The 26,159-nt window shown below is 44.6% G+C and overlaps 1 protein-coding gene across 3 annotated transcripts in view; it reads right to left on the reverse strand.

The window, feature by feature from the left end:
• Positions 1 to 4,530: 4,530 nt before the first annotated feature.
• The window catches only part of pnt (pointed), a 377,379-nt gene continuing 355,750 nt past the window's right edge, over positions 4,531 to 26,159 (reverse strand). For all 3 annotated transcript variants that reach the window (XM_065217098.1, XM_065217100.1, XM_065217099.1), the window contains 4 exons: positions 16,046 to 16,485; positions 6,357 to 7,070; positions 6,130 to 6,287; positions 4,531 to 6,067 (listed from right to left, as the gene is read on the reverse strand). In XM_065217098.1, the coding sequence (XP_065073170.1) occupies positions 6,004 to 6,067; positions 6,130 to 6,287; positions 6,357 to 7,070; positions 16,046 to 16,485 (1,376 nt within the window). In that variant the 3' untranslated portion in view covers positions 4,531 to 6,003. The remainder of the gene's footprint in view (positions 6,068 to 6,129; positions 6,288 to 6,356; positions 7,071 to 16,045; positions 16,486 to 26,159) is intronic.

Below are 26,159 nucleotides of genomic sequence, written 5' to 3' on the forward strand. Positions count from 1 at the left end.
AAAATGGAACCTGTTGCCTCATTTACTTCATCCTAGCCCATTAAGAACCTGAACAAAACAAAATTAATAAACTCACTGCCGTTGCTAAACCCACTGTTTTATTGTTCTTCCGACTTCTTGCAGCGTTCCACCAATGGTGCAAAAATGGGTCAGCGAGAGGGTTTCTCACCTAGCGACATCGAGAAGCTTAAGCGGATGTATCGTTGTTCGGATGGATCCACCGCCGGTACGAGCCCTCCGATAGCGCTACCGTTTCCGATTCCGACTTTCGGAAATGCCGGGGGACTGCCTGGTGGTCCGGTCGTCTATCCAAGTGGAGCGTACTATCCCACCGGTTATTATCCGAATGGGATGATCGGAGGATATCCGGTCTATGGCGGCTATGGAGGACCTCAAACCTATCCGGGAGGGTATCCGTATGGGCCGGTAGGTTATCCGGGACCTGGATATCCTGGCCCGTATGGATATGGGTACGATGAGAAGAAGCAAAATGGTGATTGAATAAAGGGAATTCTGTGAAGAAATTATTGACGGCTGTTTTATTTATTCGAATAGCCATAAAACAAGCGTTCAACAACGACTGCTCTAGATTACGAATAACGAATACGGATGTTTGCAAATTGTTGATTAAAGTGGGATCCCTGATGATTCAAATTCAATTGTAAAATTTGACGTTTGCAAACGAGTCACCACAGCGGCGCCGATGGTGTAGTGGCCTGGGTTCAATCCCAGTCGGCGCCGCCGGGATGTTCTGAGGCATAACATCTTTGATCACGCCTTCCTTAGGAAGGGTTAGGTTAGGTTATCTTTATTAGCGAGACCTTCAGCCAGAGGCTGGTTCATATCTTGACGAATAATGGGGAATCCAGAAGGGGTTCCCCCTAGTGACAGAGTTTGAAATAGCGGTGGGGAGCCAGAAGGGACCTCCTAGTTATAGAGTTAATGAGGTGGGGACCCACTAATTAAGAGGAGTGGACAGTCCAGAAGAGACCTCCTTGGTAACAGAGTATTTGTTTATTAGAGTTGGCTGTCGAGGTGCTGTCGTAGTTAGTAGATGTTCCTGGTTTGGTGCATTTGGTCGGCTCATTGTTATGGTGGTTTATTCAGAGTCCACACTGGAGGAAGCATTGCAGACGTTTTTGCAAGTTTACAGGTCAACACCAACGGCTGACCTAGGTGAAAAGTCTCCTGCAGAAATAATGTTCGAACGACCGGTCCGCACAGTTTCGTCAATGCTACTACCGCAACACAACCGAAAGCAGATGAGCAAAACCAGCGTTTCAACAAGAAGCATGGAGCGATTTCGAGTCAGTTCGTTCCGGGTGATGCTGTATAAGCTCAAGTCCATCAAGCAAATTCCTGGAAATGGCAGGCTGCCAAAGTAATCGAGCGTGTCGGAAAAGTCAACTACAACGTTTTCCTGGAGGATAATCAGCGGCTCATCCGTTCTCATGCCAAGCAACGTGCGGTCGAATCTGGTCCAAATCCTAGTCCAAGCCAAGGTCCTAGTCTGTTATCGGTATTCTTCGACGGTTTTGGCCTAGACGTACCATCCGTTCCAGCAACGATACCGGCTGCAGTGCCCGACGAACTTGGTCCAGTTGATGAAGAGCTTGGAAGTGATGAGGCGGAGTATTTTTCGGATGATAGTGAGGCAGATAATCCTCCACAGCAAGATCGAGTACCAGTTCCGCCAGCAACAAGGGAACGCCGGCAGACTCGTTTACCAGCTAGATTCGAGGAGTACTGGATGAGGGGAGATGTTCCATCCAAGTAATCACGATGTTCCATTCAAGTAATCGCAGCAACCTACAGCTGCAACCGAGATGGAAAAATTAGTCATTCGAAGTGTAGATGTCAACCTGAATAAACATATAGCTAGAAGCACTCAAACTTTCTTTATTCTTTGAGAAGAACAACTGAAGTGTTCTTCTCAAAGAATAAAGAAAGTTTTCCTCGGTTCGATTCTGGAATTTCTTGAACTTGTGAGCTTCCAGAAAAATCCTCGTCGCCAACTGAAGTGTTCTTCTCAAAGAATAAAGAAAGTTTGAGTACTTCTAACTATACGTTTATTCAGGTCCCGGCGGCGCCGACTGGGATTGAACCCAGGCCTGCTGGGGTGAGAGGTAATCACGCTTACCACTACACCACAGGCGCCGTTAATTTATTCAGGTTGACATCTACACTTCGAATGACTAATTTTTCCATCTCGGTCGAAGCTGTAGGTTGCTGCGATTACTTGAATGGAACATCGTGATTACTTGGATGGAACAGTTATAGAGGTTGGTCCTGGTTCGATGCAGTGGGTCGGTTATGGTTGGTTCTTGTCAGTGAGTTAGGTCAGATGTTCTTATACATGTTGGCGTCCTTGATGAAACATATAACAGTTGCTTCGGTTGAAGGATCACTGGCCAAAGTGTTTCTTATGTTCGTCGGGATCCCATAAAGATCCCTAGATCCCTGGAAACCTGGGCAATTCACTAAGAGGTGCTGTACCGTCATCGTTGTGTTGCAAATATCACAGTGTTTTCGGAACGAAGTCGCACTTCCCATATTGTGGGTCGTCCGAGTATGTCCTGAGCGGAGACGAGAAAGAATCAGTTGTTCAAGACGGTTTGGGGAATCTTGCCACTTGGTGGTTTCTCCTTAGATTTTACGGACGAACGGTTCCCGTTTGCTGGCCCACTCCTGGGCCCAAGCATCCCGAAGTTTGAACTTCATCCAAGTCTTGATATCAGGTCCTGGAGCGGTTTTAGTAGCGAGTCTTCCAGATCGGCCCGTAGCCGCAAGATGGTCTGCTACACAATTCCCCCGGATGTTGCAATGCCCGGGGATCCATAGGAAGGTAGTGTTTGATGGAGCTTCCAGTTGGATCCCTTGGATCCATGGATGTCTGGGATTCCAACACTTGCAGAGTCCGAAAGGATACAGAGCGGTTTACTGGCGTGGAAGATTGCCGCACTTTCCGCAGAGAACACAGAGCACTGGTCCAGGAGTCAGCGGGATCTGCAATTCCAAGGCCGACTCCTCCCAAGGTCTTAGAGCCATCCGCTCGGAGTATTTCCTACGAAGCAGTTCAGTCACGTATGCGTGCATTTCTCGCGAGTTGTTACCAGCCTGGAGTCGTCTAGCAACCGGGAGGTCAACGTGAAGGTTTGGTTCTGCTCATCCTCTGGTTCCGGTCTAATGTAGCCTCGACACTGGGGGGAGCTCCTGATGGGCCAGGTTTTTTAGAGCTCTGTTCCCCTCTCTGAGGAGACAGACTTCTTCGTTTCCGGCAGTCTTCTCCAATTAGCTTATTGTTCTGCTTACCAGGGTCTCGGCAACTTGGTACTGGAAAGGCAGGATACCGAATTCAACACATCTGAGTCCGCAGGGCTCCTACCGAGCTGCAATACGGATGGCTTGATTATATGTGGGACCTAGCCGCACAATGAAGAGGTCACTAGCCGTACAGAAAGCCTCAATTCCGTGGAAGATCTTACTGTTGACGATGGCTTTTGCTACCCTAAGCATAATGTTCCCGTTGTTACTACGATGAGGGTTTGAAAGTGTCCGCAACAAGCTAAGTCTTGTGCGGCAGCTGTTCCGTACATTGTTAAAATGAGGAGCGAAGCTTAACGTCCGGTCCAAGAGCAGCCCAAGTATTGTGACCGTCTTCTGGAAAGGTATTGTGGTACCATCACACTTAATGGCTGATTGTAATGGACGGTGTGAGGATTGGCAGATGTGAGAGCACGAATCCCACCTGGGACGCCCATCTTTGTGTGGCCGATACAGCTGCCTGAAGTTTCCTATGTAGGGCTTTGAGGGTTCCGACAATTGCCAAGAGAATTACGTCGTCTGCATAAGCGAAACCTTAGGAAAGGAAGTAAAGCCGTTTGGTCCCCGGTTTATGAGTTGATGGGTTGATAGGTAGGGTCCAGGTGTGGGAGCTGCCTCCTTGGCGTCGATAGCATTGGTGCTCAGCACGGAAAACAAATCAAGGAAAAAAAAACGACTCACCTTGACATAGGTGAACCCAAAAATTAGAAGCGTATTTTCCTAGCACAGACATCAACATCAAGGTCCAGAACCCAAATTTCCTCTTCTCATTGCACTCACAAAATCAGGAATTAAAACCGCAAACAAAGGCCATTTTCGGATGATTGAACCTGAGTCCTCTAAGTTAGATTTTTTTTAAACATCATAAAACAAAATGGATTCCCTTCCACAACGCCTCACCGAGTTCGATCGCAATTTGCCACGAAGGCGGTAATCCGCAACTTCCAGCGTGTCACACAAGACAGGCACAACTAAAATAAACGTGAATCTAAAATCCTACTTCGATCGATATAAATACTTTGATGAAATCCGTCGTTTTTCCTTTATGTAAAAAAAAAATATCGCACCAATATGAATCAACGGGAAAATGTGTGACTTGCGGCAGTGCCTTCGACGCTTCGCGTTGGCAACCCCGCCATTTCCAGGGAATCCATCTTTGATTTACAATTCTACTGTTTTACTTTTATTCTGATCGACATTTGTTGCTGTTGTTGTTGTTGATACTTTTTTTTCTGTTTACAATAATATTTCTGCTTCTATTTTATAATCACTTACATTTTAACTACACCGTTCTCACTCAAACGTGATTGATTCACGTGTACCACGTTCTCTCGTTCTCAAACGCTCCTCTAGCACAGACGGCGATGACGATTTCTATAAAACTAAATATAAACACGAACTGCAAATTAAGCTCTAGAATAGTACTCTGATTTTTTGTGTGTGTGTGTTTACTCGCAGTAGAGATCAGCTGCTTCCACCCTCCACTGCTGATTTGTATAAAAAAAATGAAAAAAAATATCCTAGCGAGGGGAGGGGGCGAGCGAACTCACTCAATCCTAACAACGCTCATTCGAAAAAAAAAATGCTTCGCTCACTCGTCTCGATCGGTCTAGCTTTCTATCATTGAATAATATTACACTACAAAGAACATTCACTTGATTTGTTTATACTGCTCATTTTTTTTTTCATTGTTTACTAGGATCGTGTTCTGATGCCTTTCGCTTCTTTTTCTCGGCTGAAAAGAAGGCGGGTGGAACGTCTTCTTAATCCGAATTTCTCATTTTCTATCTCATGTTTGTGTGGCCTACCATCTAGTAATAATCATACATACATATATATAAGCAATTATATCTAGTAAAAATAGAAATAAAGAAAAAAAAAACTTATCACAAAAGCTTCACAAATAATTATTTTAACTAAGGAAAAATAAAATAAAGTTTGTTTCTTGCTTTCTTCCGTTCTGTGGAGTTCTACCTCTTTTTTTTTTTGTTTGTCCACTATTCGCATTTTGCCTGGGAAAAAGCTTTTCGCTTTCCGCACCGCAGTTCTCAACATTTGTTTTTGTTTTGTATTTTTAAGTAGATTTAAGTTTCGCTTACCTTTTCCGCAACCGGAATCAACCGGATGCATCCGGGAGCGGATCTTGATCTTGCGTAGTTCTTAACTTGTTTGTTTGGGGGAAATCTGCGGGTCACTGTTTTTTTTTCTTTACATCAGCCTACTTGGATGATGTGCTTGGCTTGTGTTAAAGTGATAGAGTGAGAGAGAGAGAGGTTGACTCGATTGTTGTTTTGAAATGAACTGTCAGCTTGTCGCGTCGTAAGGCACACTGAGCTTCATCCACTGCTGCTGCTGCTGCTGCACTCTCTGCCTACTATGATTTTGGATTTTATCGTTTTTTTGTTTTCCTTTTTTGGTAGATTGTAAAAGTACGATCTTTGTTTTGTATTTTTTTTTTGGGAAGAAACACAGATTTAAGGTAGAATGTGGGTAACACGATTGGGTTTTCGTTTCTTTAGCCGTTCGATGGAAGCACGATTCACACGAAAAGGGTGAAATTTTGTAAGTATAAGGAGGTTTTGGGTTTCGCTCCCGCTTATTGGTTAGGTTTTCTTTGAGCAAGAAGCATGCTTTGGGCTACACTTTTTGACGGGAGGGTAGAGTGTGCATTTTGGCATTTTACTCGTCGTCCTTTTTGTCCGGTTTGAGGTCAACCATTTCGTGCACTTGTTTGGCTGAGTATCTGTTGATCGAGAGAAGGAAAATGGTTAAACTGAGCTTGAGGTGAAACATGAACTAACTTACCCTAACAGAGTTTGAAGATCACATACAAAACGATAGACGTAACGCTTGCCGGCAGTTTTGTGGATAATATTCTTATCGTAGTAGTACCGGAGGCCTCGGCTTAGCTTCTCGTAGTTCATTTTTGGCTTGTTTTTCCGGACGCCCCACCGGCGTGCCACCTGTTGATGCGAACAACATTGGTTAGAGGTTCCGTTTTTATGAGTAAGGAAACGGTTTGAGTAACTTACCTCATCCGGATCGGTCAGCTTGAACTCCCACTCATCGCCGGTCCAGGAGATGAAGTTCTGGCAGGTCTTGTCGGTTAGGAGTTCCAGCAGGAACTGCCACAGCTGAATGGGTCCGGAACCGGTGAAACATGGCGCGCCACCTTGCGCTCCGTAGCTTCCGAGCATCGTCTTATCGAAGCCCATCGTGGTTCCCATGTAGGCCGGATGTTGGAAGTCCAACAGCGACGAATGTCCTCCCGGGTGACCCGGATGTTGACCGGGGTGGTGCAGCTGGCTCCAGGGGTCCATGTGACCTCCGAGACCGGTGCTGTCGTTGTTGTTGTTTCCCGATCCCTGTGGGGAGGTCGTATTGCTCGGTACGGTCTGGAACGGTGGCGTGTCGTAGGGCGAACTGTACTCCGGGTATGCGTCGTGGTGCGGGTGGTGGTGCTGGTGGTGATGATGGTGGTGGCTGTTTTGGGATCCGGCGCCAGCGCCAGGCCCAGCTCCACCTCCACCGCCACCGTGAGCATGTGGCTGGTGGTACCGGCCACCTCGACTCGTATACGGGCCGGTTTTGTAGTGCGGGGCCATGTACTTCTGCTCCATCTGGATGGCGGAATAGAACTCCGGACTGTTCTCCAGATAGCCGTGGGAGGGCGTTTGGGTTTCCGGCTGCGGTAGCGAGTGGTACTGGTCCTGATCGTCGTAGTGACCCGGGACGACGCCGAAGTTCTGCGAGGGGCGGTAAGAAGAAAGCATGGTTAGTCAATGTAATGGATTAAAAGCATGGTTGATTTTTGCGACAGATGTCGCTAGCAGGGGTGCCAGATATACAGACATGTCTGTATTTATACAGACATTTGATGATGCATACAGATTTCATACAGAGGACATATATTATACAGACATTGGTAAAAAGTTACAGATTTATACAGGCATTAATATCCATCAACATCAATAAAGGATTTCAGTACAGAATTTACTTGCAAATATTTGCCAAAAATTCAGGGCTGTTCCGACTACTCGGATGTCCCGAGTGAGACTTAGCAGATTTAACTCGAATTTGAATTTCAGATTTAGGGTCTGATGTGAATTTGGTACGGCTTAGTTCCAATAACACAACAAAGTTTCAGTTTTAATCATTTGAAGACTTCATTGCAATCATTTCAACTACACATTTTCAAATAGACATACCTAAGTGCTTTTGTAAAAAAATATATCCTGTCATCAATTTCTCATGAGTCATAGCTTCTTCTTCATCCATGCAATATGTAGAGGAATCTTATGATCTACACATAAATTTATCGATCTTATTTACGAAGATAACATGATTCCCAAGTAACCACCAAGTCCGTTAATAACCCGATGAGGGCCCTTTTTGCAATATAAGGCTGATATACGGCTTTCATTTTGTTTTATGGACGCCCGTTTTTTAGAATGAGAGCACAGAAGCAATATTCTGTAGCTCACAGAACAAATTTGAGTATTTGTAACCCTTCATAACTCTGAAACCGCAAAGACCTCTCAGAACTTCCACGACCTTATCAGTTCCCTGAATAAACTCCGAAGATCTATGAACCTCTCTGAAGTTCACTAAACCAATCAGAAGTTCTTCAAGTTTAGCAGCTTCTTCATTTCATTAGATTCCTGAATCTCTCTGAGAAGTTCAGCGAATTTCATAACAGTTCAGAGAGCTTCATAGAAGTTTAGGGAAATCAAGCATAGTTATTATTTGAGAGGTTTCGATACCTTACCATTTTTGTATTAGTATTGTTCGCGCGACATCTGTGGACGTTACCCTACCAACTGAGATGTGAACAGTTGTTCTCATGCAGCATCCAATATACCTCTAATTGTCAGTCTTTGATAGATGACTATCTTTTCCTTTCGCTGCAAATCATGTCATCTCTTTTCCCCCAACACAAAATGAAAATGCATTGAATCAATAAAAATTAATTGAACTGTATCGCTGAACTAATCTACACGCGTCTTTTCACTCGTTTTTTTCCGAACGTAATTTCCCGGGTTTTCCGTGTTTTTTTCGGGCTCTGGCCACTCCAGAAAATGGTCCTTCGAGCCGGATCGGACCGAAGGTGAACAAAAGGTGCGTTTTTATCCGCTTTCGTCACCGTGTCACGATTCGCGAAAGTGAGTGCTAGAGTGAGGTTGGAATATCACCTCCGAAAAGAACATTCTCGGTGAAAGTGGGTGAAATTGAAGTTTAACGAACATTTAGTGAACTCACCATGGACAAACTTATTCGCGAGAGGAAATCGCTAGAAGCGCGATTAAACCGAGCATCGCAAAATGTTCACAAGCTCCAGAAGAGGGATGACATAGATGACGTCGACATCCAGACCGAGCTGGATAACCTCCTAGAAATTTGGTCGGCCTATCTTTCGGTCCATAAGCGAATGGTAGACAGCTGCAAGGATGAGGAGATGGATGAAATCGTGAGTCATCAGGCTGAATTCGAGGGTAATTTCGTTCCGCTGAAAGGTAGCCTATTAAAACTTCGGAAAAGGTTCGATTTTTCTTCTACCCGCCACGAGGCAGCATCACAAGATGGCGGCGCTGCCATTCAACAACTGGCACAGCAACAGGCAGAATTCATTCGACTGATTTCTACCAGCTTCAACACGGCGGCCAACGCAAGCAGCAGTTCAACGGTTGTCGCCCATAATGCTTCTCCACACATTGATGTCAAGCTCCCTCGCATGAATCTCCCTACGTTCGGAGGTGACCTCCTCGAATGGCCTTCGTTTTTCGACCTGTTCGACAGTGCGGTACACAAGAACGTGGCGCTACAAGATAGTCAGAAGCTCTACTTCCTCAAGACCAATCTCGTCGGAGAAGCCGCCGCTCTGATATCGCACCTTCGCATAGAAGACGCTAACTACGCTCCCGCTCTAGCTAAGCTGAAGGCTAGATACAACAAATCACTCGAAATCACAGCACAGCACATTCATCGCTTCTTAAATCAACCTTCAATGACGTCACCGTCCGCAGCTGGTTTGCGCTCCCTGCATGATCTGTCCGATGAAGTGATACGAGCATTGGAGGCCATGAATCAGGAAGGAAGGGACATATGGTTGCTGTACATCTTAGCAGAGAAACTAGATCCTGAAAGCAAGCAGTTGTGGTGTCAGAAAAGGTCGGAGCTAAACGACGATGAAGTTACCTTGGAGAAGTTCCTGAAGTTTGTTGATGCGCAAAGCTGTGCACTGAAATCCGTTCAACCGATCCGCCAGAAGAAATCGTTCATCACACCACTTCCAAGCAAACCTCCTACCCGGGGACCAACAGCTCTCGTCACCACCGGGTATCATTCTCCGTCACCAATGTGCGTTTTTTGTGCAAAATCACCGCATCAACTGTATCAGTGTGGTAAGTTTCTACACGTCAGTTCCGATGATCGACTCCGTTTTATCCGTAGGCATGAACTCTGTGAGAACTGCCTAAAGCAGCATTCCGGTGAACCTTGCCAGTCCGGCAATTGTCGGATATGTAATCATCCACATCATACTCGTCTCCACGAGGCACTCCAACCGCCAGCATCTTCAACGCTAGTGAGCAGTACAGCGACCACAACCAATTCATCTGGTTCGTCTTCAATGTCGCAAATGCTCATTTCGCCCCTAAGCCTGGCTACCGATTTGACGGACACCAACGTTCTACTCTTAACCGCTACTATCAACGTCATCGATAAGTTCGGGCGCTCGCATACCTGCCGAGCAGTTCTTGATTGCGCATCCCACACAAGCTACATTACTGCGGATTTGTGCAAGAAGTTGGGTCTCTCAACCACGGAAGTGGATTTTGAATATGGTGGAATTGCAGAATCTCACGGTCACGCAAATCGTGGAGCACTAGTTACATTCGCGTCACGTTGCTCGGACTATCGAAATGTAGTGCCGTGCATTATTCTGGAGCGACTTACTTCCGAGCTCCCACTAAAACCGATCAATATCGCAGATTGGCCAATTCCTGGATCGATTCCGTTGGCTGATCCCCAATTTCACCATCCAGGAAAAATCAGCATCCTTCTCGGCAACAAGCTTTTCTTCCAGCTTCTCGAGCCGGGAAACATCAAACTTGGTTCGGACGACTGCCTTCCTGTACTACAGAACACGAAGCTAGGTTGGGTGGTTTCTGGTGGCTACAAAAACTGTGACAATCAACCACGCACTAATGCTCCTTCGTGCTTACTGACGGCTTCCACTGATCCTCTCTCTGATCAACTTCGCAAATTCTGGGAACTGGAGGAGTACACGAATACATCTCCACACTTCAACGAAGAAGAGATTCGATGCGAAGAGCATTTCACAAAGCACACGATTCGCGATAGTTCCGGAAAATTTATCGTTCGGCTCCCGTACTTGGAGAGCCCTACTTCTCTCGGAAAATCGAGGGAAATTGCTGAGAAGAGACTGCTGCATCTAGAGCGCAAATTGGAAAGGAGTCCTAATTTAAAAGAACAGTACCATTCCTTTATGCGAGAGTACATCGACCTCGGGCATATGAGTCTTGCCACTACACCAGCTTCGGAGAATTGTGTTTTCCTCCCACACCATTGCGTCGTAAAGGAAGATAGCTCGACGACGAAGTGCAGAGTGGTTTTCGACGCTTCAGCAGAACCAGTGGCGGCAAGTCTCTCAACGACATCCTTCCAGCGGGCCCTGTATTGCAGGATTCTTTGGTCAATATCTTACTTCGATTCCGGTTTCCCCCAGTGGTACTCGCTGGTGATGTCAAGCAGATGTATCGAATGGTGCTGCTGTACGAGGAAGATACATCCGAATCTTGTGGCGCTGGTCAGAGGACGAACCGATCCTGGAATATTGCCTGAATACCGTTACTTACGGTACCAAGAGCGCTTCGTATCTGGCGACAAAATGTGTGCAGCAGCTGCTGCTCTCCCATCAAAGGCAATTTCCAGATGCAGTCAAGAAAGCTATTAAGGGGATTTACGTCGACGACGTGCTGACGGGTGCTGATTCTGCTGATGAAGCCAAGCATCTTCGACAAGAACTTTCCATCATCTTCTCTGCCGGAGGATTCCACCTGCGGAAGTGGGCTTCTAATAGCCCCGAAGCCCTGGAAGGTGTTCCTGAAGCGGACCTCGAAATGAAAATTCCCATCGGGCTCAATGAACCCAACACCATCAAAGCCCTCGGGATCCACTGGCAGCCGTGCAGCGACGAATTCCTGTTTAGCGTCCAACCAACCAAGATCCTTCATCCCACAAAGCGCATCATTCTCTCCAACATCGCTAGTCTTTTCGACCCACTTGGTCTGCTCGCACCTATTATCATCAAAGCGAAGCTACTGATGCAACATTTGTGGGAGCTGAAGGTGGACTGGGATGCTATTCCCCCCAGTGAGTTGACTAATATATGGCAAGTTTTCGTGCAAGGTCTGGCCCTTCTCAACTCTTTTCAGATTCCGAGACGAGTTATCGGCACTAACAAGACGTCGCGAATCTTCCTGCACGGCTACAGTGATGCATCCGAGCGAGCCATGGGTGCCTGCATATACATCCGAGCGGTCGACGACGCTGGGAATCACAGTTCCCATCTTCTCTGCGCGAAGTCCAAGGTTGCGCCAATTGGAAATAAACGCACGACGCTGCCACGTTTGGAGTTATGTGCTGCAGTGATCCTCGCACGGCTGATCAACAACGTAACAAGTGCCATAAATCAACCCTTCTTCGAGATACGAGCTTGGGTAGATTCAAGTGTTGTGCTTGCTTGGTTGAACGGAGGTGCTTCTCGCTGGAAAACCTTTGTTGCCAATCGCGTCGCAGAAATCACAACGCACGTACCAGCAATCAATTGGAGCCACATCGTATCGGAACAAAACCCTGCTGATCTTATTTCGCGCGTGGTGTCGCCAGAACAAATCCAACATAACACTCTGTGGTGGAATGGTCCCGCATGGAACACAATAGGTGAGCGAGGTGAATTAACCGACATCCCTGTACTGACCAACACTGACCAACAGCATATTGTTAGGGAGCAAAGAGCAGTAGCCGTTTCTCTTATCACCGTCTACGAAAACGACTTTCTCGATGGGATGATGGCACGATATTATCCCGATCTCACGATGCTGCTTCGCGTCACTGCTCGTATTCTTCGGTTTCGATCTCCTGACTCTCGATTGATTGCTCGTCTGTTACCACGCGAGCTTGATCGAGCACAAACAATATACATTCGCCACGTTCAGCAACAATACTTTCGTGAAGAGCTGGATCGACTTCGACAGCAAGTAGAAGTTAGCTCTCACAGCAGTTTGCACCAACTCAAACCGTTCCTGGACGAAGAGGGTGTGCTCAGGGTGGGCGGAAGGTTACAATAGTCAAGCCTCAGCTACGACGTTCGACATCCTATATTGATACCTCGCCACTCTATTCTCACCTCGTTTCTGTTAAACCACGACCACATCGTCCATCACCACTGCGGGCCCCAAACACTGTTAGCCGTATCCCGCAGACGATTTTGGATCATAAGTGGTTCAAGTGCAGCAAGGAAGGTTTATCGCCAGTGTGTGACGTGTGCACGTGCCAAGTCCACACCTAAGTATCAACAAATGGGTCAACTGCCATCGGATCGAGTTCAACCAAATCCACCATTTGCGGTCACTGGCGTGGACTATGCTGGTCCAGTCAGCATTGTTGGACGAAGGACCAGAGGTGCGAAGCAAAGCAAAGGGTACATTGCTCTCTTCGTTTGTTTCACAACAAAGGCCGTACACATGGAAGCTGTGTCGGAGCTTACTACTGTCGCGTTCCTGGCAGCATTCACTCGATTCTCCAGCCGCTACGGTTTGCCAGCAAAAATGTTCTCGGACAACGCAACAAATTTCCGAGCCACAGCTAAGCACTTTCGAAAAACGTATGCGCAAATCAACTCTTCTGCACACAACAATGAAGTGGCCGATTTTCTGACCGATAAGGGAGTGGAATGGAACTTCATCCCAGCTCGGTCTCCGCACCATGGAGGATTATGGGAGTCAGCAATCAAGGTTGCTAAGCAACATCTTTCGAAGATCATCAGCAGCTACATCTTTACCTTCGAAGAACTTTCCACGCTGATCGCTCAAGTTGCTGCCACCATGAACTCGAGGCCACTCACGCCGATCTCCAATAGTCCGATGGATGATCAAGCTCTCACTCCTGCTCATCTTCTCATCGGTCGGGCGCTCACCACCGTTCCCGAAGTCAACTTGCTGGAACGGCAAATTTCCTCGATGTCACGCTGGCAGTTTGTCCAGCGCCTCTCGCAAGAATTTCGCAGCAGATGGCAGACAGAATACGTACGATCTTTGCAGCGGATGACGAAGTGGCAACGATCATCGCACAATATTTCGGTCGGCGACTTCGTTTTGCTAGTGGACGACAATTCGAAGCCAAGACAATGGCCTACTGGCAGAATCGTCGAAACCTTCCCAGGACCAGATGGATTAACGAGAGTGGTATCAGTAAGAACAGCAACTGGTACTACTCGGCGTGATGTTAGGAAGGTACGAACTATACCATTGGATGCGGATGAGTATGCTCCAAGAAGACTTCAATCATAAATTCCTGTGAGGAATTTGGTGGGCGGATTATGTTCGCGCGACATCTGTGGACGTTACCCTACCAACTGAGATGTGAACAGTTGTTCTCATGCAGCATCCAATATACCTCTAATTGTCAGTCTTTGATAGATGACTATCTTTTCCTTTCGCTGCAAATCATGTCATCGCGTCTTTTCACTCGTTTTTTTCCGAACGTAATTTCCCGGGTTTTCCGTGTTTTTTTCGGGCTCTGGCCACTCCAAGTATAATTGTATGACAAGTACAATCATACTCCATGCTCAGGGAAGGTCGAGGAATTTTCCAATTGTGTAAAATTCCTAAAACGGACCCGGGAATCGAACCCAGCCACCTCCAGCATGGTTTTGATTTGTAGCTGCGCCTTTACCGACTGAGCTAAGGGAGGCTTATTAGTTTAGGAAATCTAAAAATACTCAGTGGTCACCTTTAAGATATTTGGGTGAATTTCAGATGAGTTTAGTTTTTTTTTTTTTTTTTTAAATCTTTATTTTAGAGATTTTTAGCCTGAGGCTAGTTCATCTCTTAGATGAGTTTAGTGAACTCTACATAAGTCTGCCAAATAATGGAGAAACTTCTTAAATTTCAAGTACGATCAATGGACTTACGAGATATTCAGAGAAATTCGAACGCATACTCATTAGAGTGATGCAAAATTTGAAATTTTCGCTCCACAATACTTAAACGATTCCAAATCTGATCCTGACTAAGCTCTCAAATTTGAACCCATTTGGTGAGAAACTGAGATGGCACAAACCATTTGAAGTTTGTATGGGAATTACTATGGTAAAACCAAGATTTTTGTTCATGTCTATCTAATAATTCACCATATCGCTTTGCTTCAAAAACTTTCAACTGTACTTGTAGGAAATTTTCCCAGCTACAACTTTGCTGAAGACCACTTTTTGATTAAATGTAAGAATCGAAAGTTATCAATGGTTCAATGCGCTGATGTCTTATGATCATGCTCAATCAACTGCTCAGCAGGCAACATTGGTGTTTCTGGGGCGTTGAATAGGGCACAAAAATCATGGCTACTATGTCACACTACAAAATACAGTGTTGCCTACAGAGCAGCTGCTTGATCATGTCATAAGTTTACCAATCTCTTAAATAATTAATAACTTTTCCTGTCTCGTTTTACATAGAAACGATTTTGAGCAAAGTTGTAGCTGAGAAAATTTTCTGTAAGAATTGCTATCGAACTGTTTCGCAGCTCAATATGGAAAAAGACTAGAAGGCAATGAACAAAAAGTTGAGTTTTCCCATAGTAATTTACATGTAAACTTCAAATGGTTTGTGCGAAGTCTGTTTCTAACCAAATGAGTTGTAACTTTTGGAGGCTAATCAGGACCCGATTTGAAACCATTTAAGCACTGTGGAGCGAAAAAGTCCAATTTTGCATCAGTCTAATACTCATTGCAATGAAGAGAGTATCAAGAATACTCAGGGAACACCTTAGACAAGTTTGGGAAGGATTCAGAGAGGCTTAACAACTCGGAGAGGTTCAAAGAAACTTCAAGGATGCTTATGGTAATATTAGAGAAGTTCAAGTAGTTCAGGGTTTTTCAAAGATGTTTAGAAAATTTCAAAAAAGTTTAGAAAATCTTGAAATTTGTTTAGATATCTTCATTAAGATCTAAACAAATTAAGGAAATTTAGGGAACTACAGTACTTTAAAGACGAACTTCAAAAATTCTTTAAAATAATAAAAGAAGTTCAGGAAATATTACACAAATTAAGGGAATCAGATGGAGGTATATTATAGGACAATTTATGAAAGTCCAGAAATTTTTTAAAAGGTTCAAGATAGGCTCAGAGAAGTTAGCATTCATACAGACAATTTGCAAAACCATCTGGCATCCCTGGTCGCTAGTAAAAAAAAACTACCACGATTTATTTTCTATGCAGAAAACCGGAAAATGTTTTAACGAAATATGAACCTTTTTTTGAAAAAAAAAATTTGTACAGGTGCTGGGTCATTTTCTTACGCAACACCCCTACCAAATGTTTCTTTCTGTTTTCGCTCCCAGAATCGATATTTTTGGCAAAGGCGGCGCCATGCCTGACTGACTGCACCATTGGTTGATTAAAATTTAAGATCAAGCACTCACCGGCAGCTCGTCGATGTTGATAAAACTGTTCGGTTCGTGCTCTTCCTTCATCTGCGGGTGACTTCCGCCGCTTCCGGAGGACGCCGTCGATGGGGTATTCGCACTATTGCTGCTAGGATAGTTGGAACTATTCGCACTACTGCTGTTGTTGTTGTTGCCACTATTGTTACTGTTGGCATTCCTCACGGCCGCCGCCATCGATGACAGATAGGAGGACATACTGCTGCTGTTGTTGTTGTTGTTGTTGTTGTTACTATTGCTACTACTATTACCACTAGAGGAGGTTGAGTTTGTGCTGCTACTATTGTTGTTACTGCCACCGGAGCCTCCTCCGCCTCCGCCTCCTCCTCCCCCGCCTCCCGCTCCGCTTCCGGATTGGTTGGAGGATTGGATCAGCGGAGGTGGGGAACTATTACTACGATCGTGGAGGGATGTGTAACCTGTAAAAAAGAGAGAGAGAGAAAGGAGAAAGTGAGTATGAATCTCTAAACATTCGGCATCGTGACTTCCTTCCGGACACGTGCCCGTCGTGCTGCACTGCAGCACGGGTGTAAACATTGCTTGTTTAAGACATATTTTGAGGTTATGATCTATGTTTATTTGTGCTGCGCACCAGCGATCAGTGGTGAGAGGAAATGCAGGAAAATATGACCACGTACTAGTCATATACGACGACGGTTTCAATTAAAGCCATTAAAAGAATGGGAAGGGAATGCATCTATTTCCGTTTCCGATCCGACACTTCTTCGTCGCACGAGCGCGAGCATCACTCATTTTCATATTCTTCTTCTGCTGATCCAAGAAGGCGCGCGTGCACGCGTTTTGTCTTCGGGATTGTTTACAGCATAGGAGCCGTTGCACCGCTGCACGACGGGGGACTGCTCCATCACGTAGAATTATGCCGTTGGCCACGGACTCTGCCGAAGATGATGATGATTGGTGTTTATGTTTATGCACACACTTGTCTACACACGGACTAAGGTGTGTTGTAGCAAAAAGCGTGTGTGTTGTACCAGCGAGCGGAAAGAAAAGGAAAACGCTAATGATCGCTTGGACGGACGGGAAGAACAATAACATGTTAAATTATCATATTTTGAATGACGTCAATCGAAGCTGGTGTGCGCTGCCACCGTAGACAGGTCTATGGCTAGATGTGGAAGTGACGAGCAGCATAGGTGCTACGGCGGGATCATCGTAGCAGGCATGCAGCAGCTGTCATGTCACATAATTGTTGCCATTGCTGCTTCTTTCCAAGGCGCCCTACTTGAGAGTTCGTTCATTCATAAAATGTTTTCATTGTTTACTTTCGATGAATGAAAACGTCAAATGGGAAGAGTGAGTGATGAACTAATATTTGATGTTTTTTTTTTCTTTTCCACTCAAGATTGATGTGTGCATAAAAAAGGCTTTCCTAAAGCATAGGATTAGGGTTTCCAGTACAAGCTTTGCTTGCTCACTCACAACCTACGCGAAGTTAAAATTTTAACTCCCCAGAGGCCTTAAATCTTGACATACACTCGTTCAAAATTGCGAGGTGACCGAATGAAATGGAAACCCTAGAGAGATCGAACGTTTTCCCGGACATTTTCTGAGCACAACAGGTACAACGGGGCACTCTTGAAGATCCATTCATTCATAAAATAACTGTTTACTCTCGGCCCTTCCCCGCTCTCAAGCAACAAAGCCACGCGGGAAAAGAGCGCATAACCTACAAACAGGAAGACACCAAAAGCGATGGACCAATATTTGACAATTTCTTCCTGGTTTGTTTATCTGTGTCAAACACGACTCGGGCCGGAGCATGACGGCATACAAAAGAACGCCAAACGCCGCGCTTTGATTTCGGTTTGTTTTAGGATCGAAAAGTCATTCTTCCTCTAAGACTATCTACCACCACTTCTTGGATAAACATCGTAAAATAATGGACCTTGCCCGGCCGACCGGCCGGTTGTCGTTGCCGTCATTGGGGTCGTCTCGTACCGGACACGAACGGATGAATGAATGAATGAATGGATGCGGGAAATCGGAGCAAAACTTTAAACGATACCTACCATAGAGGGTGGGTTGGTCGGCGGCATCAACAAAGCACGCTGGCCGCAACAAAGGAACCATCAAGGCATACACGATTTTTGATCTTTTTATAGCATACATTTTATGTACGGTTAGGTACACGGTTCGATCAAAGGAGGCTTCCGGGGATTCGCGCATCGAGAAAATTTCGGGGGCTGAAATGGAGAAATGCGTGGCACTGGCAGAGGATTCATCTCCCTCGGCACAGCATCACCATCGTCGGTCGGACGGAAATTCGGGGGGAGACCAAAGTAGGCGTGGTGTATGAGCCTTCTAATCTCTCCTCGGTCGGTCGGTCGGTTCGTGAGTATATTTTCCCATACATTTGAAGAGGGAGAAACGCGCGTGCGAGAAACATTAGAAAGGGACGGTTCGAGATCTCTCGCGCATACTCAGATCGTGTGTGTGTTGTACATTCGCCGCTCACTCACTTGCTCGCTCGCTTGCTCGCGAGCCATTGAAGGTGCGATTTGATGATTCGATTTTAGATTTTCGACCAATCAGGCGGCGCACCGCCGGATTATTAACGATTCGGGCGAGAGGGGCGCCAGCAAATCTCTTTGTCTTACTCGCTCTCGGGTGCCGGCGGAGACGAAAAAGAAAAAGTAGAAATAAATCAAGGCACACTGAGATCGGCTTGATTGAGCACTCGCGCGCGCGCGATGTTTTTTCAACCCTGGCATACTAGATTTCGGCGTGAAATAGCAAAGGTTTGAATTTTTTGTTTTCCTGATCCTGAGAAAGGAAGCCCAGATGGCAAGCGGTGGCGTTTTCTTTTTCTTTACCCGTTTATGAATGACCATTGACTGCTTGACTGGCTACCAATAGCGATAAAACTTCTTGAGACCGCGACAATGTTGCCTGCCCACTCAGATCATTCAAGTCATCATAATTAGTGTTAATCTACACGCTTTGACATACTCGCAGCACTTGCAGAAAAACTCGTCTAGCCGGCAACACTCGCACACTCACATCGCAGCCTACTACGTACTGGGGCAGGGTTTCGTTACTCAACGTTGCTAGAATTACACAGCAGTTGCTAGAATTACACAGCAGCGTGCGTTGATTCGAAAGAAAGTCACTGGACTGTAAACTCACACGCACCTTCTTCCTCTCGTCACCCACCTCACCTCAGCAACCGGTGTGTGCTCAACAACAACTTAACAAGTGCTCTAGTTTTCCGAGTTTTCCCCTTCGTTCTCATTCATTCGAACGGACGCAACAAACGGCGCGGTGGCCGGCCAGATGTTTATAGAAGAGCCTTCTTTTGGGCCTTATGTCGAGTATAGGTATCGTAAATTATATCGAGCAAAAGACGGCGCATTTTCGCTTTACTCTCTTCCTTTGAGCCAGGGCCCAGAGGAGGCATTTCACCATTCTCGTGTGGGCACTCACTGTGCGATCGCAGTAGCTGGTCGGCGGAATGCTTCAGGACGAGATAAGCTGCCATCAACGCTGAGTTGCGCATAATGACACTGCACAGCAATTGATAATCATTTGCATTTGCGGTGGGTGTTTGTGTGAGTGTGTAACCGAGGGGTGCGTCGATTGGGTTGTTTATGTTGATTGTTGGCGTGGGAATATCATTTTATGCGGGAAGGAATTTGCAAAATTTGTACGAGCATAAATTGGTTAGGATTGCTTTTATTTGGTTCATCAAAATAACTGGCAATTGGGTTCTTTAATTTTGAAAAACATACCGCATTTTTAAACATCATCTGAAAATATCGCGTGAGATCTGTCATTGAAAATTGCATTTTTTAGCCCTGGTACTAAATGTAATTGAAAACTGAATTTGAAGTAAAATTGAAAAGAATTTAAAATATATCCTTAAGGAAAACTCGAAAAAATTCAGAAGTTAATTCCAAGCGAATTCCGGAAGATTTCTGATGAGAGCTTTCAATAAAGAAAAATTTGGAATTTTAATAAAGATTCCAATGAAATGCTTAGGAGAGTTTCAAGGGAATTCCAAGGAACTACGAGTAGGGAAATTGCTGGTAAGTTTACGGAGAATTCCGTGATAATTTTTAACATTTGACGAGGCTTGATAGCTCAGTGGTTACCGTTTCTGCTTACTGAGCAGAAGGTCGGGAGTTCAATCCCAGGCCCACCCGCTCTTTGCAATTTTTCGCTCTGCCTTATTCGATCCCCACTAGATTTTAATTAAAACAAATTCCGCTTTAACCGATCGCATCAATTACCACAGTGAATCCTAATCTAAACACCTCACATCTAAACCCACCTCACTAACACAACTATATCCCTCCCGTGAAAGCCGTGGAGATGCAGAGGAGTGGTGTATTCGGTATCTAGTAACAACGGACATCAAACTAATCATCCTTCCATCCCCAAAAAGACCGTGAGGACGTGGCCGGCGCTGTGATTGATCTATAAATAGATTAAAATAGTAGGCTTGTACATTGAAGAAGCATGAAAGCTAATCATGAAAACCATCTATGTGGTTCTCTGTGCAGGTGCATTAGTTCTGATCAATCACGGAGGATTTATCCAAGACGTGATGGCTCAGTAATGCTGAGCTATTAGGGAGTTCAACACGGATGAAGCTGGCGAGCTGTATGTTGTTTGGAACGAGGGTAACGTGCTTGGCATAGATGGCCTACAGCTACTCGCGCAGAGCTACTGAATTCGATCAGTAGCGGCGGCTTCTTCCTCCTTCTTCGATGAATGATGGACTGCAGCTCGCTGCTTGCGAGCAGCCTTTCGTTGCAGCTGTTAATGACGACCGACCGAACACCATCACACACGGTGATTGAATTAGCACCGTTTGGCGAGACTGGATGGAATCCAATTTTGAAATCTGTGTTAGGGAAAGCGCTTTTTGCAGGCAACCGGTGAAAATTTTGGTCACCATGGCAACAGAAAATTTATAGCGTTCATTTTAGCAGATTCGTAGAAAAATTTCCAATCGATTGGCTTGTTTAGAATTGAAATTCGTCCGCTAATATGTTGCCGAAAGACGTAATTCTACGTCAAAAAAACTAATACATGTAAATGATGGAGCATGTTTGTTCTACGGATACTTTTGTTATTAAGTTAAGTTAAGTCAAGCAAATGAAAATATCAAAAAATATGTCGATATATTCAGAAAAGGTGTCTGCCTCCTGAAAAACAACTAACAATTAGTCAGCTTAAAAATTAAGTATAGCCTATTGAGGTATTTACAGATTCGTTATCTGCATTAAAAATGGAACCATCATCAATTTTGGTGCACTGGAACGGTTCGATTCCATTTGCCCATTTTCAGAAAACGAAACTTTTTCAGACGTTGTACGATAAACGATTTTTTTACGATTATACATAATCTGAAAAAGCTTCGTTTTCTGAGAACGACGATATTTTTTTCCGATCCCATACACTGAGAATCAAAATTTAAAGCAAAATAATAACTTCACTGTTTGACACTAAACTAACAGGTTGACAGCTCGCACCCCTACAAAGTAGCACCAAGGGAAATTTGAACTGTAAATGACTACAGCTATACAAAAGACAACTAGTGCCTGTGTTTCGAATGGACCTTCTAATGATAATCCAGGATCAATTAGTGATGTGTGAAGGGAAGACTTTGAACAGTTAGCTGCTGTCAAAGTAGCATCTATGAGCAAGAGTAGGAGGAGGACGATGGTGAGATGGTTTGGGATTGAGAAGGACGATCAGGGCACCCAATTGAAGCGATTTGGATGGGGAGAGTGAAATTGTTTGCTCCCTGTTGTTAACGTTTCGTGGATATAGGGCGAGCTCTTCTCCACACTAATTGGGACATCCTTCTGAAATTCGAATCAAGCTTCAGTCAAGTTTGTATGAAGTTTAACACTAGAACGTCGGAGATTTTTCATCCCCCCAGATATTCCATATAAACCGGATCATCCAACAGTTCCAGAAGTTAAAAAAAAACTACAAGGGACAGCCCTATGGGGTCGTTCGCAATGGGGACGTTGGAAATACGTGTTCTTATATAAAAAATCTTATTTGTTAACTGCATCAAGAGCTTGTGTTCGGTGTAGGAATAGGAATTTGAGCGGGGTTATCTCTGTTTGTACTCTTTAGTACGACGCGCTTGACATAGATGGCCCATAGCGACTCACGAAGAGCTACTGATTCCGATCAATAGCTGTGCGGCTTCTTCCATCTTCTATGGATGCTCATGTGGGCTGCATCTCGCTGCTTGCAGGCAGCCTTTCGTTGTGTAGTGGAGAACACCGTTTGGTGAGACCGGATGGAATTCAACTTTGAAAACTGTGTTAGGGAAATCGCTCGGTGATAATTTGAACTATCATAGCAACAGTTGCACATTCGTGCAATTTTCCATAGCGACATTTTGAAAAATGATAAAACCTTAAATTTAACAGATGCGTAGAAATATTTCTGATCGATTGGTGATAAAATTATTGAAATTGGTCCAGGGGCAGCTGAGTTATTAACGTTTGAAATCTATCGTAATTTTGTTACATGTTCCATGTTCGGTTTTCACAAAGTGTATCCCCATATAGAAATCACAGACTTAGTCCTACGTCAAAAGGTCCCGGAACCCGAAAACTTCTGAACCATCAAAATTTCTCAAAATTTCTGCTTGAAAAAATTGTAAATTTTGGGTAAATTTAAAAGGAATTTTTAACTCAAAGGAAATGCCTAGGGAGTTTCCTCAAAAATCATGGGAGAAATTCTAAGGGCTAACCAGAATTCCACATTCTGAGATAAGAAATTCTAAGATGAATTCCAAAGTATTTCTGGGAAGAAGCAATGAAGTTCTGAAATGAATTCATAGGTGATTCTGAAGCGACCGGTATTTGAATTGTGAGGATAATAAGTACCAGGTTTCAAGAAGAATCAAAAGAAAATTATAAATAGAATTTCGAGGATGTTTTGACGATAATTTCAAACGAATATAGATTTTGGCAAAACGAAAACTTAAATTTTGGGTTATTTAGCATTTTTTTTTAAGTTGTTCAACAAGATTCACTTAAGGAGGATTAATTCGTATTGTAAAGCTATTCTAGATTTTGGCAAAAAAGATGTAGCTGTTAAGTTGCAGAGGAATTTTAAGAAGGATTCCATTAAATTCTTAGGGAATTTAAAAACAACTTCAAGAGCTCCTGGTAAAGCTAGGAAACGTCTAGATCTGTCAAGAATTTTTGCCTAAGTTGTATACAGTGTTTACAGCATGCTCAAATCTAAATCAAGGCCTACAAGACCTGAATAAAAACTAAACTTTGACTGAGTCTCTCCGACACCAAGGTTCTCGAAGTTTCGGAAGTATTTGTCGTCGAAGATTTCGAGAATATCTGAAAATCACAGTTGTTAGAAGCCTACCCGAGAGCCCTAGGAATCCTAGGTGTGACCTGAAGTTATGCACGATCTGTTCTGAAAATTCGAGAATTTTATAGAGTTCGGAAGTTTTTATAAAACACTAGCTGAGAGTGCCTTGCTCGGGATTCAATATTAGCTTGAGTTTATGCGCCAATTAAAAAGAGCATGCTATATTGTACGTAGCCCCCTCCCCTTTATCTAAGGGGCTACCCTATGGTTCCATTTGCTTGATTAGTTCTCGAGTTATGCAGAAATTTCTGTTTCATTTGTATGGGAGCCCCTCTTTACAGAGGAGGGAGGGGTCTCGAACCATCATAAGAACCTTTCCCTGCCTCAAAAACCCCTGCATACAAATTTTCACGCCGATCTGTTCAGTAGCTTATAAGGGTCAGACAGACAGACAGACAGACAGACAGACAGACAGACAGACAGACAGACAGACAGACAGACAGACAGACAGACAGACAGACAGACAGACAGACAGACAGACAGACAGACAGACAGACAGACAGACAGACAGACAGACAGACAGACAGACAGACAGACAGACAGACAGACAGACAGACAGACAGACAGACAGACAGACAGACAGACAGACAGACAGACAGACAGACAGACAGACAGACAGACAGACAGACAGACAGACAGACAGACAGACAGACAGACAGACAGACAGACAGACAGACAGACAGACAGACAGACAGACAGACAGACAGACAGACAGACAGACAGACAGACAGACAGACAGACAGACAGACAGACAGACAGACAGACAGACAGACAGACAGACAGACAGACAGACAGACAGACAGACAGACAGACAGACAGACAGACAGACAGACAGACAGACAGACAGACAGACAGACAGACAGACAGACAGACAGACAGACAGACAGACAGACAGACAGACAGACAGACAGACAGACAGACAGACAGACAGACAGACAGACAGACAGACAGACAGACAGACAGACAGACAGACAGACAGACAGACAGACAGACAGACAGACAGACAGACAGACAGACAGACAGACAGACAGACAGACAGACAGACAGACAGACAGACAGACAGACAGACAGACAGACAGACAGACAGACAGACAGACAGACAGACAGACTCGATAAACTTTCGGAACTGGTAGAACTAGACGAATTCCAAACACATTTGGTACTCCCTGAACTGCAGCAACTCACGACCCTCTCCACAAACTTTCTGGAAACGGATATTTTCCGGAATTTGAAACCCACAAAACTCGTGAAACGTTCTGTTTTGTGTAGGAATAGGAATTTGAGCGGGGTTCTCTCTGTTTGTACTCTTTAGTATCACGCGCTCGACAGAGATGGCCCACAGCGGCTCACGAAGAGCTACTGATTCCGATCAATAGCGGTGCGGTTTCTTCCTCCTTCTATGGATGCTCAAGTGGGCTGCAGCTCGCTGGAGAGAACAACCGGACATCACCACACACGGTGATTGGAACTGAATCCGATCAGCGATTGAGGAGAGCCTTGATAGCTAGCTGCTTGCGGAGAGCCTTCCGTTGTGTATTGGTTTTTTTTTGTCTTTATTAGAGAGATTTTCCGCCGTTGGCTAGTTCATCTCTATGAGTTGTGTACTGGAGAACACCCCCACTCACCACGCGGTGGTTGAATAAACACCGTTTGGTGAGACCGGATGGAATTCAACTTTGAAATCTGTGTTAGGGAAATCGCTTTTCGCAGGCAATTGGTGATAATTTGAACCATCATAGCAACAGTTGCACATTCGTGCAATTTTCAATAGTGACATTTTGAAAAATGATAAAGTCTTAAATTTAAAAGATGCGTAGAAATATTTCTGATCGATTGGTGATAAAATTATTGAAATTGATCCAGGGGCAGCTGAGTTATTAACGTTGAAAATCTTTCATAATTTCGTTACATGTTCCATTTTTGGTTTTCACAAGGTGTATCCCCATATAGAAATCACAGACGTAGTCCTACGTCAAAAAGGAAACTCCAGGGTCTAGGTTTAGAAGTTCCAGAATTTCCGGCAGTTCTTGGAGTGTACAAAGGCTTTGAAGACCCCATGATTCCGAAAATATCTGAAAATTGTAGTTCCCGGAAAAAAAATTAAAGTTTTGGAGTCCCAGGAATTCCAAGAGTTGGGGATATGAGACGAAGTTTTAAAAACTCTCTGGATTTTTGAATGTTTTTGGAATCCGGAAAGTTCTTGAAAATTCATTGAATTTCAAGAGCTAGTCCATCAATTTTGATCATGCAATTCTGTCGCTTTCCAGAATTTTCGGAGTTCTGGGTGATAGGGAAGTTGCATAGTGGGTCAAACGAACAATTTTACGAGCATCTGCAATCGCATGAAATCACCGAATCAGCTTCGGTAGATCTCAAACAATTTATTGTAGATCATTCCTACTGGAATTCGGGAAACAGCCATTCATGATAGTTACCGTGGCGTACAAACTAAAAACGGCCTAAACGTCCCTCAGCTAGTGGAATGGAGTGAAGCGAAGTGGAACATTGTGAAACGGAACGCAGTATCAAAACAACACAGCAAATAAGGCTACCAGATACACGCTTTTTGGATGCTCATAAGGTAACTTCCGAAGTTAAAATTAAAAATGATCCCCGTTAATAATAATGAAGGGTCGTTCAGATTAACGGGGTTTCAAGTTCAAAATGTTTAAATGTGTCTTTTGATAAAATTCTGAAGGAACTTCCGGAA

This window comes from Ochlerotatus camptorhynchus, unplaced genomic scaffold, assembly GCF_037179485.1.
Source record: "Ochlerotatus camptorhynchus isolate MF236.1 unplaced genomic scaffold, CSIRO-AGI_Acam_v1.1 ptg000070l, whole genome shotgun sequence".
NCBI classification, from domain to species: Eukaryota; Metazoa; Arthropoda; class Insecta; order Diptera; family Culicidae; genus Ochlerotatus; species Ochlerotatus camptorhynchus.